This window comes from Eimeria necatrix, genomic scaffold (assembly GCF_000499385.1).
Source record: "Eimeria necatrix Houghton genomic scaffold, Enh_scaff694, whole genome shotgun sequence".
NCBI classification, from domain to species: Eukaryota; Apicomplexa; class Conoidasida; order Eucoccidiorida; family Eimeriidae; genus Eimeria; species Eimeria necatrix.
In genome coordinates this window covers 1-15,889 of record NW_013651736.1, presented here as the reverse complement: position 1 = coordinate 15,889, position 15,889 = coordinate 1, and the positions used below count along the sequence as shown (strand labels likewise).

General features: G+C 50.6%; 4 protein-coding genes across 4 annotated transcripts; 1 reads left to right on the top strand and 3 right to left on the bottom strand.

Annotated features, from left to right (window-relative positions):
• Positions 1–2,573: 2,573 nt before the first annotated feature.
• Positions 2,574–4,692, bottom strand: ENH_00071090 (chromosome segregation protein smc1, putative; the record flags this gene model as incomplete). The annotated part of the gene is made up of 5 exons (XM_013577537.1): positions 2,574–2,751; positions 2,999–3,072; positions 3,313–3,556; positions 3,850–3,967; positions 4,224–4,692. The coding sequence occupies 5 exons, from the start codon at positions 4,690–4,692 to the stop codon at positions 2,574–2,576; spliced, it is 1,083 nt and encodes a 360-aa protein (XP_013432991.1).
• A 2,794-nt stretch (positions 4,693–7,486) lies between these two features.
• Positions 7,487–7,909, bottom strand: ENH_00071080 (hypothetical protein; the record flags this gene model as incomplete). The annotated part of the gene is made up of 1 exon (XM_013577536.1): positions 7,487–7,909. One exon carries the CDS (start codon positions 7,907–7,909, stop codon positions 7,487–7,489), a length of 423 nt encoding a protein of 140 aa, XP_013432990.1.
• Positions 7,910–8,808: 899 nt separating this feature from the next.
• On the top strand, positions 8,809–12,420 carry ENH_00071070 (16S pseudouridylate synthase, putative; the record flags this gene model as incomplete). The annotated part of the gene is made up of 3 exons (XM_013577535.1): positions 8,809–8,831; positions 9,258–9,864; positions 11,938–12,420. 3 exons carry the CDS (start codon positions 8,809–8,811, stop codon positions 12,418–12,420), a joined length of 1,113 nt encoding a protein of 370 aa, XP_013432989.1.
• A 1,512-nt stretch (positions 12,421–13,932) lies between these two features.
• ENH_00071060 (hypothetical protein) lies at positions 13,933–15,612 on the bottom strand (the record flags this gene model as incomplete). The annotated part of the gene is made up of 2 exons (XM_013577534.1): positions 13,933–14,227; positions 15,464–15,612. Coding segments are annotated over 2 exons (444 nt in total), but the record flags the coding sequence as incomplete, so codon positions are not given.
• Positions 15,613–15,889: the final 277 nt, after the last annotated feature.

The window sequence follows — 15,889 nt, the reverse complement described above, 5'->3', positions numbered from 1 at the left end:
ACCCTAAACCCTAAACCCTAAACCCTAAACCCTAAACCCTAAACCCTAAACCCTAAACCCTAAACCCTAAACCCTAAACCCTAAGCCCTAAACCCTGGACTCTAAACGCCAAACCCTAAACCCTAGACCCTAAGCTCGAGGGACACAAACGCAGCAACATCGAGAACGAGGGGTTTCTAGGGTTTAGGGTTTAGCGAGTATTAGGGTTTAGGGTTTAGGGAGTATTAGGGTTTGGGGTTTCAACTGCTGCAAACTCACTTGTGTCTGTTCTGTGGCCTCGCTAATAGACTCCTTCACTTTTGCTGCTTCCCGCAGCAGCTGCTGCAGCGTTTCTGCTGCTGCTGTTTGCTTCTGCCTTGCTTCGTCCTGCATGCAGCGCCTTTGCCAAACCCTAAACCCTAAACCCTAAACCCTAAACCCTAAACCCTAAACCCTAAACCCTAGCGCGAGGGTTTGCTGCTCACCTCCAGCTCGCGCAGGCAGGAAATTCGCCGCTCTAGCTCCAAGCATTCTCTCTCCACCTGCAGCAGCAGCAGCAGCAGCAACAGCAGCAGCAGCAGCAGCAGCAACAGCAGCAGCAGGAATGGCAGCTAGGAACTCGAAGGCATTTAACCCTGATGGACAGCAGCAACGCGTACTCAAATGCTGCAGTGCCTGCTGAAACGCATTTGCTGCTGCTGCTGCTGCTGCAGCTGCTAGTGTTGCTGCTGCTGCTGCTGCTGCTGCTGCTGCTGTTGCTGCTGCTGCTGCTGCTGCTGCTGCTGCTGCTGCTGTGAGCGACTTTACGCACAATGTTAAGAGCACTTGTGGCCTGCTGCAGCTGCCGCTGCTTCTTGGCCATTTGCTGCTTCAGCTCTGTGTGCCTGCTGTCCGCTTGCTGCTGCAGCAGCAGCAGCTGCTGCTGCTGCTCCACCGACAGCCTTTGCTGCAGCAGCTGCTGCTTCTCCTCAGCAGCACTTTTAAGCTGCTGCTCCTCGTCTGCCAGCCGAATTACTTCATTAGAAAGCTGCAGCAGCACGCCAGACACAAACCCCAAATCAGGGTTTAGGGTTTGGCTCACTTGCTAGGGTTTAGGGTTTAAGGTAAGGAGCACTCAAAGCTCAGTCTCTAGGGTTAAGGGTTTAGGGTTTCTGCGAAGAGTTTAGGGTTTGGGGTTTAGGGTTTGGGCTGTTCAGCGTTTCCGGGATAGGGTCGGAGCTGAGGGTTTAGGGTTTAGGGTTTAGGGTTTAGGGTTTGCCCACCTCTGTCTCCAGGGCCTTCAGCTTGCTGCAGTCCTCCTCCTTCTGCTGCAGCTTCTGCTGCTGCTGCTGCTGCTGCTGCTCTGCAAACCGCAGCTTCTCCAAACACCCCGAAAGCTCTGTGCGCTGTGCAGAGAGCAGCAGCAGCAGCAGCAGCAGCAGCAGCAGCAGCAGCAAACGGGGCTGAGGGTTTAGGGGTTAGCCACTCGGAGGGTTTAGGGTTTGCCTTGAGCCTTGCGAAACCACCGTTTAGGGTTTACAGTTCAGCAAGCGGCCAGCCAGCTTCTCGAAGCTTCCTGCTGCTGCGCGCGAGGGTTTAGGGTTGCAGCTAGGGTTTAGGGTTTAGGGATGCAGCGAGGGTTTAGGGTTTAGCGCTGCATCTAGGGTTTACGCATGCAGCTAGGGTTTAGGGCTGCGGATTACAACTAGGGTTTAGAGTCTCCGCCAGGGTTTAGCGTTTAGGGTTGCAGCAAGGGTTTAGGACTTGGGGTTACAGCTGGGGTTTAGGGTTTAGGGTTTAGGGTTTAGAGTCCCAGCTAGGGTTTAGGATATAGAGTTGCAGCTAGGGTTTAGGGCCTTGGGTTACAGCTAGGGTTTAGCGTTTAGAGCTAGGGTTTAAGGCCTTGAGTTACAGCTAGGGTTTAGTGTTTAGAGCTAGGGTTTAGGGTTTAGGGTTTAGGGTTTAGGGTTTAGGGTTTGAGAACTCACAAGCATGTTTGCCTTCATGGCTGCGTTTTTGGTGAGGGTTTTCTTTTGCTCGAGTTGCATAGAAATGGAAATGCGCTTTTGGTCTGCTGCTTCGGCTTGCTGCAGCTGCTGCTGCAGCTGCTGCAGCAGCAGCTCGGCTTGCTGCTGCTGCTGCTGCGCTTCTTGCTGCTGCTCTGCTGCCTTTCGATCAGCAGCAAAAAGCTGAAAGAGAAAACTTTCATTTTGAATGGCGCGCTGCGCAAATCGCAGCAGCAGGCAGCAGCACAAACCCTCCAAACTGCTGCTGCTGCTGCTGCTGCTGCTGCTGCTGCTGCTGCTGCTGCTGCTGCTGCTGCTGCTGCTCTTTGAGCTGTCACGTGCAGAGGGAAAAGTGGGGAGAGAGACAGAATTCAGGGGGGCGGCCGAGAAAGAGTAGAGGGAGAGACAAACCCTAAATCCTAAACCCTAAACCCTAAACCCTAAACCCTAAACCCTAGAAACATGCACCAGGGCTCGGCAAGTGTAGAGCTTAAACCCTTGGCCGTAAGCACTGAGCCGTAAGCCCTAAACCCTAAACCCTAGAGACACCAAATCACAGCCCCAGCCCCAAACCCTAAACCCTAAACCCTAAACCCTAAACCCTAAACCCTAGGGAAGCACCAGTTTGTCCTGCAGGGCCTTGTAGGCGTTGACTTCTTTTTGCTGCTGCTGCAGCACTCGCAAAGAAGCCAGCAGCTGCTGCTTGCTGCTGAAGGCAGCACGAGCTTCTCTGCGCAAAGCTGCTGCTGCTGCTTCAGCAGCAGCAAACTGCTCGCCCCACTCCTCGCTGCAGCCGCACCCACAACCCTAAACCCTAAACCCTAAACCCTAAACCCTAAACCCTAAACCCTAAGTCCTCAGTTGCACAGCGGGGATTGCTGTTTCGAGTATGTGGGCTTTCATTGGAGGCTGCACAGAGCTGAATCTTAGCCCTAAACCCTAAACCCTAAACCCTAAACGCTAAACGCTAAAGGCCCGGCCTGAACCCTAAACCCTAAACCCTAAACCCTAAACCCTAAACCCTACACCCTGACCTGCTGGCAACTCGCTCTATGAGACGCGCTAGGTCCAGAGGATGTCTTGCAGCAGAAGTCACTAATGAGTCGCCCTGCAGCAGCAGCAGCAGCAGCAGCAGCAGCAGCAACACGTATATCAGCAGCAGCAGCAGCACGTATAGCAGCAGCAGCAGCAACAACAAAACGGGGCAACTCCACTGGCAGCAAAAAATAGTAGAAAGGTAGAACGGAGGCAGAAGCCCCAGAGAAGCAGCCTTAAACCCCCAAAACCTAAACCCTAAACCCTAAACCCTAAACCCTAAACCCTAAACCCTAAACCCTGAGCCCCTCACCTGCAGCAGCAGCGAAGCAGCAATGGTGTGGGGCCCCAGAGAAAGCTTTTCGCTTAAGACGCTGCGGTACTCTTCTGCTGTTACACGGCGGCCGTTAACAGTATACGTGCTGCTGCTGCTGCTGCTGCTGCTGCTGCTGCTGCTGCTGCTGCTGCTGCTGCTGCTGATCTGCCGCCGTAGCACCAATACCTCTCCCTCGGCGTCGGGGGCCGACCGGCGGCGAAAGTGCAGCGCCACAGCAGTGCTGCAGACAAATGCGCAGCAGCAGCAGCAGCAGCAGCAGCAGCAGCAGCAGCAAAGGTGCATGCAGCAGCAGCAGCGGATCATACAGCAGCCGCAACAGCAGCTCATACAGCAACAGCAGCAGCAGAACACACGGCAGCAGCAGCAGCAGACCGCACAGCAGCAGCAGCAGCAGATTCCACAGCAGCAGCAACGGCAGACCCCACAGCAGCAGCAGCAGCCGACCCCACAGCAGCAGCAAATCATGCAGCAGCAGCAGCAGCAGCAGCAGCAGCAGCAGCAACTAGCACGCACAGTCCTTCGGTTTGCTGCAGCAGCGAGAAGTGCCGCAAATCCACCAAATTGCTGCTGCGGAGGCTGCGGCCGCTGACGCCCAGCCCGAAGCAAATTGCGTCTGCAATGTTGCTTTTCCCTGCACGCCCCAAACCCTAAACCCTAAACCCTAAACCCTAAACCCTAAACCCTAAACCCTAAACCCTAAACCCGAAGCCCTAGGCGCCAAACTGCAAGCCCCCCAAATACTTAATCTAAGCCCTAAACCCTAAACACTGGACCTTAACCTCTATGGTTAGGGCATAAGCCCCAAACCCCAGTCCCTAAACCCTAAACCCTAAACCCTAAACCCTAAACCCTAAACCCTAAACCCTAAACCCTAAGTGGGCAGATACCCGAGCCGTTGGCGCCTATGATGGCCACGCTGCTTTGGAGGGGCCCTATGACATGTTTGCCTTTGTAGGATTTGAAGTTTTCGAGAACAATATATTCCAAAAAAAACCGCTGCTGCTGCTGCTGCTGCTGCTGCTGCTGCTGCTGCTGCTGCTGGGGGGTGGACTGCTGCTGCTGCGGCGGCGGCAGCTGGCTCGCCGTGCCTTCAAAGAGAGAAGCAATGGAGCAGGGGAAGGTCGAAGCAAACTGCTGCTGCGATGTGCTGCTGCTGCTGCTGTGCTGCTGCTGCTGCTGCTGCTGCTGCTGCTGCGCGGAAGACAGAGCCAGGCCCCAGGCCCCGTCAGCTGCCGAGAGAGCGTCACAATCCGTTGAAGCTGCTTGCTGCTGCTGCTGCTGCTGCTGCTGCTGCTGCTGCTGCTGGCTGCTGACGCTGTCTCCAGCGCTTCTGCTGCTGTCTGCGTGGGAATCCATTGTGCAGCTGCAGCAGCAGCCTCAGCAGCTGCTGCTTGCGTGTCGAGGGAGCAGCAGCAGCAGCAGCAGCAGCAGCAGCAGCAGCAACTGCAGCCACAGCTCCTGTTGAAGTTGAAATTCTCTCTAAGTTCTTCTTTGCTGCATGCTGAAGAAATAAAAAGAAGAAAAAGAAAGAAAGAAGCCAGGAGAGTCTGTGCTGCAGACGAAGTTGCTGCTGCGGAGCAGAAAGCGCTGCGCGGCGACGGAAAACCCTAAAAGAGCGGATAAAAAGAAACTAAAAAGAGTTTTATAAATTATATTTTTCGTTTTAAAGAAGATTTCGCAATTAATCGCTCCTCAAGTGATCGCTTTCCGCGCAGATCGCAGTGGTGGGGTTGGTGGTTCAAGAACACCACTTCTGCTGCGGACGCAGAACTCACTCAACAAACCCTAAACCCTAAACCCTAAACCCTAAACCTTAAACCCTAAGCATTTCACTCTAAATTCCAAACCCTAAACCCTTAACCCTAAGCCATTGAACTCCAAACGAAAAGTTCAATTTCGGCGCGCTCCCCAGGTGTACATACACCCCAGCTCTGTCCGTGCAAAAGAGTTTCAAAACGAATGAAATAAATAAAATAAGACAAAACAATTAAAACAATTAAAATTAATATTATAAATATATTATTTCTTTTAATTTTAATGGAAGAAAGCTTCCTGAAATCGACAGCCTCACCAGACACGCGTGGGGCCAGCAGCCCACAGGCAAGATCTGCATGCGCATCGTGCCGACTAGCTAGCTAGCTAGCTAGCTAGCTAGCTAGCTAGCTAACCATTTAGCTAGCTGCCCATCTAGACAGCTGGCTAGCTGGCCAGATGGCTAGCCGGCTAGCTGTTTAGCAAGCCAACTGGCTAGGTGGGTGGGAAGCTAGCTAGCTAGCTGTCTAGTTGGCCACCTAGCCTAGCTAGCTGGCTGGCTAGCCACCCAGCTAGCTGCCTAGCTAGCTGCTCAGGTAGTTAGCTGGTTGCCTAGTTAGCTGTCTAGCTAGGTAGACTACTGCCCAGCTAGCTAGCTAGCTAGCTAGCTAGCTAGCTACTTAGTCAGCTGCCTACCTAGGTATCTGGCCGGCTAGCTCAGGAGCTGGCTAGCTAGCTAGCTAGCTAGCTAGCTAGCTAGTAAGCGATGCAGCTAGCTAGCTAGCTAGCTAAGCAGCTAGCTAGCAAGGGATTTCTGCTGGGAAAAAAAACCTGCTGTCAGGCCGTGCTATCTGCAGCCGGGTACAGCTCGCTCGCTGCTTTCAGGGTTTAGGGTTTAGGGTTTAGGGTTTAGGGTTTAGGGTTTAGGGTTTAGGGTTTAGGGTTTAGGGTTTAGGGTTTTGTTGAATTGGGGCTGGCGTTCTCGGTTTGCCCCGCTTCAAGGTGCTCTAGGGTTTAGGGTTTAGGGTTTAGGGTTTAGGGTTTAGGGTTTAGGTTTAGGGTTTAGGGTTTAGGGTTTAGGGTTTAGGGTTTAGGGTTTAGGGTTTAGGGTTTAGGGTTTGTAGTTTAGGGTTTAGGGTTTAGGGTTTAGGGTTTAGGGTTTAGGGTTTAGGGTTTAGGGTTTAGGGTTTGTGTTGGCAGTGACTCACGCTGCGGGTTTGGGGGATAAACTGAAGAGTTGGGGTGTCTGTACACCTCGAGTGGAGAGTTAAAAAGATAAATTGGAAAATTAATTTCATTTTTTTTATTTTTGTCTTTGAGTCTCTTCCTAGCTCCAATGCACCTGCTGCTTGTTTAGGGTTTGGGGTTTAGGGTTTAGGGTTTGGGGGTTTATGGTTTTGTTTCTTTATATTTTCTCTTTTAATTACTTAATTAATTAATTAATTAACTTATAAATTAACTTATTTATTTATTTATTTATTTATTTATTTATTTATTTATTTATTTATTCTTTTATTTAATTTTCTTTCTTCCCCTTCTTTTCTGTTCTTTTCTTTTGTCCGGAAACCCTTTGTTTGGCTTTGAGCAGTTTATCTTAGGAAACTGACCGCTAGGGTTTAGGTTTTAGAAACTAGGGTTTAGGGTTTAGGAATTAGGGTTTAGGGTTTAGGGTTTCTTCGGTACTGCGAGCTGTTTCCCTTTTGCTATTTGTTCGCTCCTGCAGTTTAGCTGCTGCAGCAGAAAGAGCTTCAGGGTTTGCACTGAACCCCCCAAGTCTTTAACCTTAAACCCTAAACCCTAAACCCTAAACCCTAAACCCTAAACCCTAAACCCTAAACACTAAACCCTAATGCGTGGCAGCAGAGAGTCTGAGTGTACAGACACCCTGAAAATGAGAATTTTGATCCACTGAATTCTCTCTTTAAACTTCTTCAGAAATATCCACAACACAAATACTTTATTTGCAGCCTTCATGAATCCTAAACCCTAAACCCTAAACCCTAAACCCTCAACGCTAAACCCTAAACCCTGGGCGGCCTATTCTACCTCGTTGTTTCTGCCTTTGCAGAGTCTGCATGCGTTGCAAAAAGCAAATAAAAGAATAAATGATGAATAAAGACATAATAAAGAATAAAGAAAGCAAACAAAACAACAAAAGAAATTAAAAAGTCATTTAAAATGAAGTCCGTTGAAAGCCAAGAAGTGGCGTCGGTGGACTCCGCGGGGTGTACGTACACCTGACGGGGTGTATGCGCAGCTCGACTGCAAGTCGTTTGGATTCATTTTGAAGCAAATGGAGCATTTTAATGGCTTTTTGTGACATATTAATGAATTAATGAATTAATTTAATCAATTTAATTGAAAATAAAGGAGAAATAACTCCAAAAATGAATTAAATTCAGTTTTCCGCTTCTTGCTGCTGCACCCGGCGCACAGGCACCAGATTTCTCTTCCGCTCCTTCGCGAGGATTTTTCTTTCTTTTTTTATTTCTTTTTTGATTTGTTTCTTTTTGGAAATCTGCTGCTGCAGCTCCTGCTGCAGCAGCAGCCGCAGCTGCTTCTTGCTGGCATAGTGAGGCTTTTTTCCCGTTGCTGCTATTCTTTCTCGTTCAGCTTTGCTGACTTTGGCCTTCACTGCTGCTGCTGCTGCTCGCCGCTGCCGCTGCTGCTGCTGCGACTGCAGCCGCTGCAGCTGCTGCCGCGCCTGCTCCCGCTCTGCTTCGCTGACTTTCAGGCCCTTCTTGCTGCTGCTGCTGCTGCTGCTGCTGCTGCTGCTGCGGGGCAGCCTGCCTGTCTTGACTACGTGCTGCAGCTGCTGCATCAGCTGCTGCTGCTGCTCATCTAAAAAGGCATAGGCCTTGGCACAAGCAGCAACATTCAGCTCGCCGCAAAGCTTCGAGAAGCGAGGGTCTCTGTTGCTGCTGCTGCTGCTGCTGCTGCTGCTGCTGCTGCGGTGCAGCCCCGACCGCAGCCGCTTCAGCTGCTGCGCAGCAACTGCAGCACGGTAGGCCAGCACCTCTGGGGAGGCTGCTGCTGCTCGGGCTGCTGCTGCTGCTCTGGCTGCTGCTGCTGCGTCCCCTGCTGCTGCTGCTTCCGCTGCAGCAGCAGCAGCAGCAGCAGCAGGAGCAGCAGTCAGCAGCAGGGGCCCTGCTGCTTCTCCGTCCGGCAGCACAACTGCTCCTGTGGCTCTTGAGCCTCTGCGGCAGCTCAACTCTTTTGGTCTTTTGCTGCTGCTCTTTTTTATCTTCTTTTTCTTTATTTCCCTTTCTTTCTTCTTCTCCGAGGGTTTAGCAGCAGCAGCAGCAGCAGCAGCAGCAGCAGCAGACCCCAGCGCCTTGGGGGCCCCCTCTGCAGCAGCAGAAGGGGGGCCCCCCAGGGGGGGCCCCCCAGGGGCCCCCCGATGCAGCTGCCGCAGCTGCTGCAGTGTTAGCTGCTGCTGCTTGGGGCCCATTGCAGCTGCGCTGTACGTACACTCGAGGCGCCGGAAACCCTAAACCCTAAACCCTAAACCCTAAACCCTAAACCCTAAACCTTAAACCCTGGGAAGGAGGATATCCCCAAGAGGCCCGATAAAAGACGAAATAGGTCCTTTAATGCCTCATTTCTTTTTATTTTTATTTATTTTTATTTGCCAACAAACAATAAAACTTCATTGAGGGCCCCGCAGCCTTCGGGGCCCCTCGGGGGCCCCTTGGGGGCCCCTGTGGGGGCCCCCAGCCCATGGGGCCCCCTGGGGCCCCCAAGTGAGGCCTCCATTGAGGAATGGCTTTTTTAAGGTCTTTTTCGCTTTAAAAAATGCCAAAATAAATAAAAAATAATAAATAATAAATAATAATTAATTAATTAATTAATTAGTTAATTCGTGCTGCAGTTAGAGCTGCAGCAAACGAAGTTTCGCGTTTATCGATTTGCTGCTGCTGAAGTTCTGCTGCTCGAGGTGGAAAAGAATCAAAAGAAAACAATTTAAAATTTAAAATTAATTAATTATTTTATTTCCATTTTCTGCGCTATTTACTTCTTCTCAAGGCTGCAGCAAACACACTGCAGCAGCAGCAGCAGCAGCAGCTGCAGCAGCAGCAGCAGACACTGGCGGTGTATGTACACCTGCTGCTGCTGCAGGTCATGCTGCAGCAAACCCTAAAACGCATTTCTTTTCATTTTGCTGCCAGGCCCTCATGGGCTGCCTTGGCAATTGCCTCGTCTACCTCTACAGCAGCAGCAGCAGCAGCAGCTGCTGCTGCTGCTGCTGCTGCCGATCCTCCCATTGCTGCTGCTGCTGCACGGGGAACAGCAACAGCTGATGGTCGCACTGCAGCAGCAGCAGCAGCAGCAGCTTCCGAGTCTTCTGGCATTCGCAGGCCCCTGCCTCTTTCAAGGCACCAAAACCCCCTCGAAAACAGCAGCAGCAGCAGCAGCAGCAGCAGCACAGACCGCACCAGCCCCAATCCCGGCAACAGCAGCAGCAGCAGCAGCAGCAGCAGCAGCAGCAGCAGGAGCGGGGACTTGCTGGCGACGAGCAGCAGGCGGAAGGAGGGTTTGCTGCGGGTTTGTGCTGCGCTGCAGCAGCAAGGCCTTTGCTCCCGCGGAGAAGCAAAAAAGTATTTTTTTTTGGGACTGGTTTTGCTGCAGGGGCGGCGGCTGGGAAAAGCTGAGGTGTACGTACACCCCAGCGCCCCGCTGCAGCTCGCGCCCCGCGCGCTGCAGCAGCAGCAGCAGCAGCAAACGCTGCTGCTGCACAAACCCATGCACTTCTTGGCTTTTGCTGCTGCTGCGCAGGTGCTTTGCTTTTCTTTTCCAACTGCTCTTTGTTCATTTCTTGATGTTTATTTATTTATTCATTTATTTGTTTGTTTGTTATTTATTTATTTGTGTACTTATTTATTTATCTGTTTATTTATTTATTTATTTATTTATTTATTTATTTATTTATCTGTTTATTTATTTATTTATTTATTTACTTATTTATTTATTTGTTTGTTTGTTTGTTTGTTTGCTTGTTTGTTTTTTAATTTATTATTCTTTTTATTTAAAAAGAAATGTTTATTTTTGGTTTTTGGTTTCTTTTGGTTGGAATTAATTTTATTTTAATTTTAAAATTTGAAATTTAAATTTTATTTTGTGATGAATAAATCAGATAATGAAAGAAAAAGTTAACAAATAAAGAATTAATTAAAAGCTAATTAATAAATGAACAAAATAAATAAACAAATTAATTAAAATTAAATTAAGTAATTAATAAAGAAATCGATGAAGGAATAAACCAATAATTAAATTAAAATAAATCAGATGCACATTAATTAGCAAATTAATGAATATACAAATAAATAAATTAATTAATTAATTAATTAAAATATAAATTAATATAAATGCATAAATGAAAAATAAAAAAACAAATTCTCGCCAACGTCCTCCAGGTGTACATACACCTGGTGCATGCAGGTGTACGTACACCGAAATTTGAAATTTTGAATTTTTTTGAAATTAAATTAAATTAAATTAAATTCTTTCGAATTCTTTTTTAGTTTTAATTGCATGCAGCCTTTTGCATGCATTTATTCTTTAAATTGAATTAATTGCGGATTTGTTTTCAAGGAAGATAAAAAATCCAATAAACCCTTATGCCGGTCTTTACTAACCCCCGAAAACTACTGGGACCCATGGGGGCCCCCAAACCCTAGGGGGGCCCCCCTAAACCCTTGGGGGGCCCCCCGAAACCCTAAAACCCTTCGCAAGCTGGTTGTGGCCGGCAGACTCGACTCAGAAAGCTCAGGGTTGATGGTGTTTACACAGGTAGGGTTTAGGGTTTGGGCTTGGTAGGGTTTAGGGTTTAGGGTTTAGGGTTTGGGGTTTAGGGTTTGGGGTTTAGGGTTTAGGGTTTAGAATTTTTGTGCAGCACTAGGTGGGCAACCGGGGTTGAGGTAGACGCTGCAGCGGACTGGCAAACCCCAAATCCCAAACCCTAAACCCTAAACCCTAAATTAGGGTTTGTGTTTGCAGAGTGGACGCATTGCTGCTCAGCTGCTGGGCGGCGCACAAGAGCCGGTGCCAAAAGAGTATTTGGTGCAGGCAAGTGTACAGACACCTCAATTAATTTTAATTTATTTATTTAAATAATTCAAACTTTAATTAACTTTCATTAATTTTGTTTATTTTGATAATTCGAAGATTTATTAGTTCCATTTGCTTTAATACTTTAATTTAATTTGTTCTAATAATTCGAACATTTATTAATTCCATTTGTTTTAATAATTTAATAATTTATTTTTTTAAATAATTCAAACCTTTATTAATTTTACTTCTTTTAAAAATTTATTAATTTAATTTTAAAAATAATTCAAACATTTATTAATTCCATTTGTTTTAATAATTTATTAATTAATTTTTTAAATAATTCAAACATTTATTAATTCTATTTCTTTTAAAAATTTATTAATTTAACTTTTTTAATAATTCGAAGTTATTAAATCTGAATTGCAAGCAGCTGTAGTCCTGTGCATCATTTATTTATTATTTTTAATTATTTCGAATTACATTTAAACTTTTAATTTATATTTCTCATTTTCTTATTTTCATTTTGAATTATTATTTAAATTTTAAATTTATTTTTTCAATTTTTTTTTATTTTGCATTTAATGTTTTGCGGCGCTGCTTTGCCTCAAGAGAGGAAACCGCCGAAAAAAAAACCATTTAGCTTGCTGCTGCTGCTGCTGCTGCCTCTGCTGCTGCTGCTGCTGCTGCTGCTGCTGCCGCTGCTGCTGCTGCTGCTGCTGTTGCTGTTGCTGCTGCTGCTGCTGTTGCTGTTGCTGCTGCTGCTGCTGCTGCTGCTGCTGCTGCTGCTGCTGTGCGCAGGTGGATTCTTTTGTGTCTGAGGAGGCCCTGCAGCTGCTGTCTTTCGGGCTGACGCTGGAGGGGCAGCAGCTAAAAGCAGCAGCAGTTCGCCGCGTTGCAGCAGAAGAGGCGCTGCTGCTGCTGGGCGCCGGCGAAGCAGCAGCAGCAGCAGCAGCAGCAGCAGGGGGAGCAGCAGCAGCAGGGGGAGCAGCAGCAGCAGCAGCAGGGGGTGCAGCAGCAGCGGGACATGGCGCAGCAGCGGGAACGCCGCCACCAGCAGCAGCAGCAGCAGCAGCAGCAGCAGCAGCAGCAGCAGCAGGAAGCAGTTTGCACTACTTTTCGATAGAATTAAAAGAAGGAAAAAACAGACAAATTCGAAAAATGTGTAAACTCGTGGGACTGCAAGTGCTGCGCATACACCGCATTCGAATTGGAAAAGTCTTTTTGGGAAATTTGCCCGAAGGCAAATGGCGGTGGCTTTTGCCCGGAGAGGCTTTTCGTTGAACCCTAGGGTTTAGGGTTTAGGGTTTAGGGTTTAGGGTTTAGGGTTTTGGGCTTTGGTTTCGGGTTGGTGGTAGGGTTTGGGGCTTAGTTAGGGTTTAGGGTTTAGGGTTTAGGGTTTTGGTTTCGGGTTGGTGTTAGGGTTTGGGGCTTAGTTAGGGTTTAGGGTTTAGGGTTTAGGGTTTAGGGTTTTGGTTTCGGGTTGGTTTTAGGGTTTGGGGCTTAGTTAGGCTTTAGGGTTTAGGGTCTGGGGGCTAGTGAAACCCTAAACCCTAATTAAACCCTTGATTCTATACCCTAAGATCCGGGACCTGAATAAACGCCAAACCCTAAACCCTAGGAAAACCCTAAACCCTAACTTCTCGTCTGGCATAGGCCAAATAAAAAACAGCAGATTGAAGCGGAAAAAAGAATTAAAAATTATTTTAAAAATAAATTCAAATAAATCAATTATTTTTAATTTTGAAATTAACTCATTTATTTGGTTTTTAAATTGCCTTTTTTATTTGCTTCTGTCAAACTTATTTATTTACTTTTTCACTTAACTTCTTCAAAGTTCTAATGCACTTTCGCGAGACAAAATGACAAAAAGTTAAAAGCTCTTATGGAAACATTGGGGCCCCCAAAGGGGCCCCCTAAAGGCTCCATTAGGGCCCCACAGGGGCCCCCACCTAGGGGCCCCCTAGGGGCCCCCTTGGGGCCCCACTTGGGTTGCATGCAACCCACTAGCGGGCCCCCTAGGGGGCCCCTAGGGGCTGCATGCAACCCACAGGGGGCCCCCTAGGGGCCCCTGGGGGCCCCGTAGGGTCAAGGGGCCCCCTAGGGGGCCCCAAGGAACCCTCAGGGGCCCCCCGGGGGCCCCCTAAGGGCCTTGGGGGCCTCACTGGGGCCCCCGGCAAGGACCTCTTGGGGCCCCCAGCAGAGGTCTTCTTTAAACCTTTAAAAGGGCCTTTGAAAGGCCTCTAAGAGTTCACTAGGCCTTCATGGACCGAAGTCCCCTGGGGCCCCCACACCTCCCAGTGGGGGCCCCCAGGGGGCCCCCAGCGGGGCCCCCAGGGAGCCCCCAGTGGGGGCCCCCAGCGGGGCCCCCAGGGAGCCCCCAGTGGGGGCCCCCAGCGGGGGCCCCAGAGAGCCCCCAGTGGGGGCCCCCTACCTAAGGGGCCCCCAGGGAGCCCCCAGTGGAGGCCCCCTAAGGGGCCGTGGGAACCCTCTGGGGGTTCCTGGGGACCGCCTGTTCCGCAGGGGCCCCCTAAGCCCTTCAGGGACCCATTAAAGGGTCCCAAGGGTCGCTGGGGGCCCCTGAGGGGCCCCCAACGACCCTGCAGGGGCCCCCAGGGGCCCCCACCAGTTGGAGCAGGGGCCTCCGAGGCCCCCGGGGCCCCCTGTAGCTGTATATATGTTGTATATGACCACAGCGTGAATTTGCTTTTATTTAATTACAAGAGAATGTAGGGGCTGCATGCATGCGCTCGAAATGGTACTTTTGGGGCTTTTAATAACTTCGGGACTGCTGCATTAGTCCACCCCCAAAAGTCCCTCTTTCCTGAAGTCTGGGTACTGGCGGGCGGCAGCAGTTGAGGGCCCCCGAGGGGGGCCCCTGGGGGGCCCCCAGGGGGCCCCCTGGGGGCCCCCGGGGGCCCCCCGGGAGGCCCTGCGGGCCAGTTTGGGGTCTTTGGAATCCCCTTTTGTCTTGGGATTGAACTCCGCCAAAACTCCGCAAAAAAGAGGAGAAGAAACGACGCAAAGGCGGCGGGCAAAAAGCCCCGCAGCCAGTTCGTACTTGTAGAGAGCTGGAGCCACGGAGTTGCCCCTGCATGCATGCAAGAAAGCCCCAAAAAGAAGTCCTTTTGAAACAAGTTTGTCCAATTTCACTCTTATTTCCACTTTTATTTCACTTTTATTTCACTTTTAATCCAATCAAGACGCAAATGCATGCATGCAATGATACCCCCTGCAGCTTGAAGAAAGTGCTGCTTCTAAATGGCCCAAGTGCCGAATCTGCCCCAGTGGACCACCCAGGTGACCAGTGGTCCACTAAAGAATTCGCTCTTCTGGGAAGTCCCCACTGCCCCACTGCACTCTTCGTGACCAGTGGACCACTGGGCCCTAGTGGTCCGCTAAGACAACTTAGTCCTATAAGTCTAATTGCCCCAGTGGTCCACTGGTCCCCAGTGGTCCACTAACACAGTTTAGTCTTATAACTGGAATTGTCCAAGTGGTCCACTGGTCACCCCAGTGGTCCACTAAGACAATTTCGTCTTATATAGTTCTAATAGCCCCAGTGGCCCACTGAGTGGCCCGCCACCCCCAGTGGTCCACTGGTCACCCCAGTGGTCCACCCCCACCCACAGGCCCACCCCAGTGGTCCAATGGCCCCCCAGCGCCCCCTATTCCCCCAGTGGCCCCTTATACCCCTGTGGCCCCAACAGCCCAGTGGCCCAGTGTTGCCCCAGCGGCCCTATGGCCAGTGGTCCACTGGTCAGCCAGTGGTCACCTAGTGCCCCCTGTGGCCTCCCCAGCCCAGTCCCCCCTATTCCCCAGGGTTCAGGGGCCCCCCAGTGGTCCAGTGGTCATCTGGGGGCCCCCAGAGCCCAGGGGCCCCTCTATGGCGTGCCTGCTATCCTCTAGTGGTCCAGTGGTGCCTGAGTGGTCCACTGGTCACCCAGCAGCCCCTGTGGCCCCTGGAGCCCATACCCTGCTGCCCCCGCTTCCCCAGTGGTCCAGTGGTCACCTAAGACCCCCCGCACCCCACTGCTCCTATTCTCTACTGGTCCACTGGCCAGTGGTCCAGTGGTCCACTGGTCACCCGGTAGCCTCTATTGCCCAGTAGCCCTATATAGCAGTGCCCCTTTCCGTAGGGCCCCACAGCCAGTGGTCCACTGGTCCACTGGTCCACTGGTCACCAGCAGCCTCTGCAGCAGAGGGCCCCCTTCTCTAGTGGTCCAGTGGGGCCCCCGTAGCCTCTCAACCCCCAGCCCAGTGGCCCCTAGAGGGCCCCCCGTGGTCCAGTGGTCCAGTGGTCCACTGGCAGTGGTCCAGTGGTCACCTCTGTTCGAAGAAGTTCCAGGCCCAGAGCTCCCCCTCAGTGGTCAAGACGACAGCTTCCCACCAGCCCACGCCCAGGGCCTTCACGGGGGCCCTCAGGAGGTCCAGGTTTACGGCCAAGGGTTTGAAGCTGCGGGCTTTCACGCACACCTGCGCGCAAACCCTAAACCCTAAACCCTAAACCCTAAACCCTAAACCCTCAGCCGGCGCCCACTGCCAGCCAACGCCGCGCTGCCGTCCGTTCTCCGCACTTCAACCTCCGCCGAAGCCCTAAACCCCAAACCCTCGTGAAGCCCTAAACCCCAAACCCTCAAGCGAAGCCCTAAACCCCAAACCCTCCCGCAAACCCTGAACCCCAAACCCTCGCAGAAACCCTAAACCCTAAACCCTAAACCCTTCGACGGACCTCCTCCTCTTCGTCCCAAGA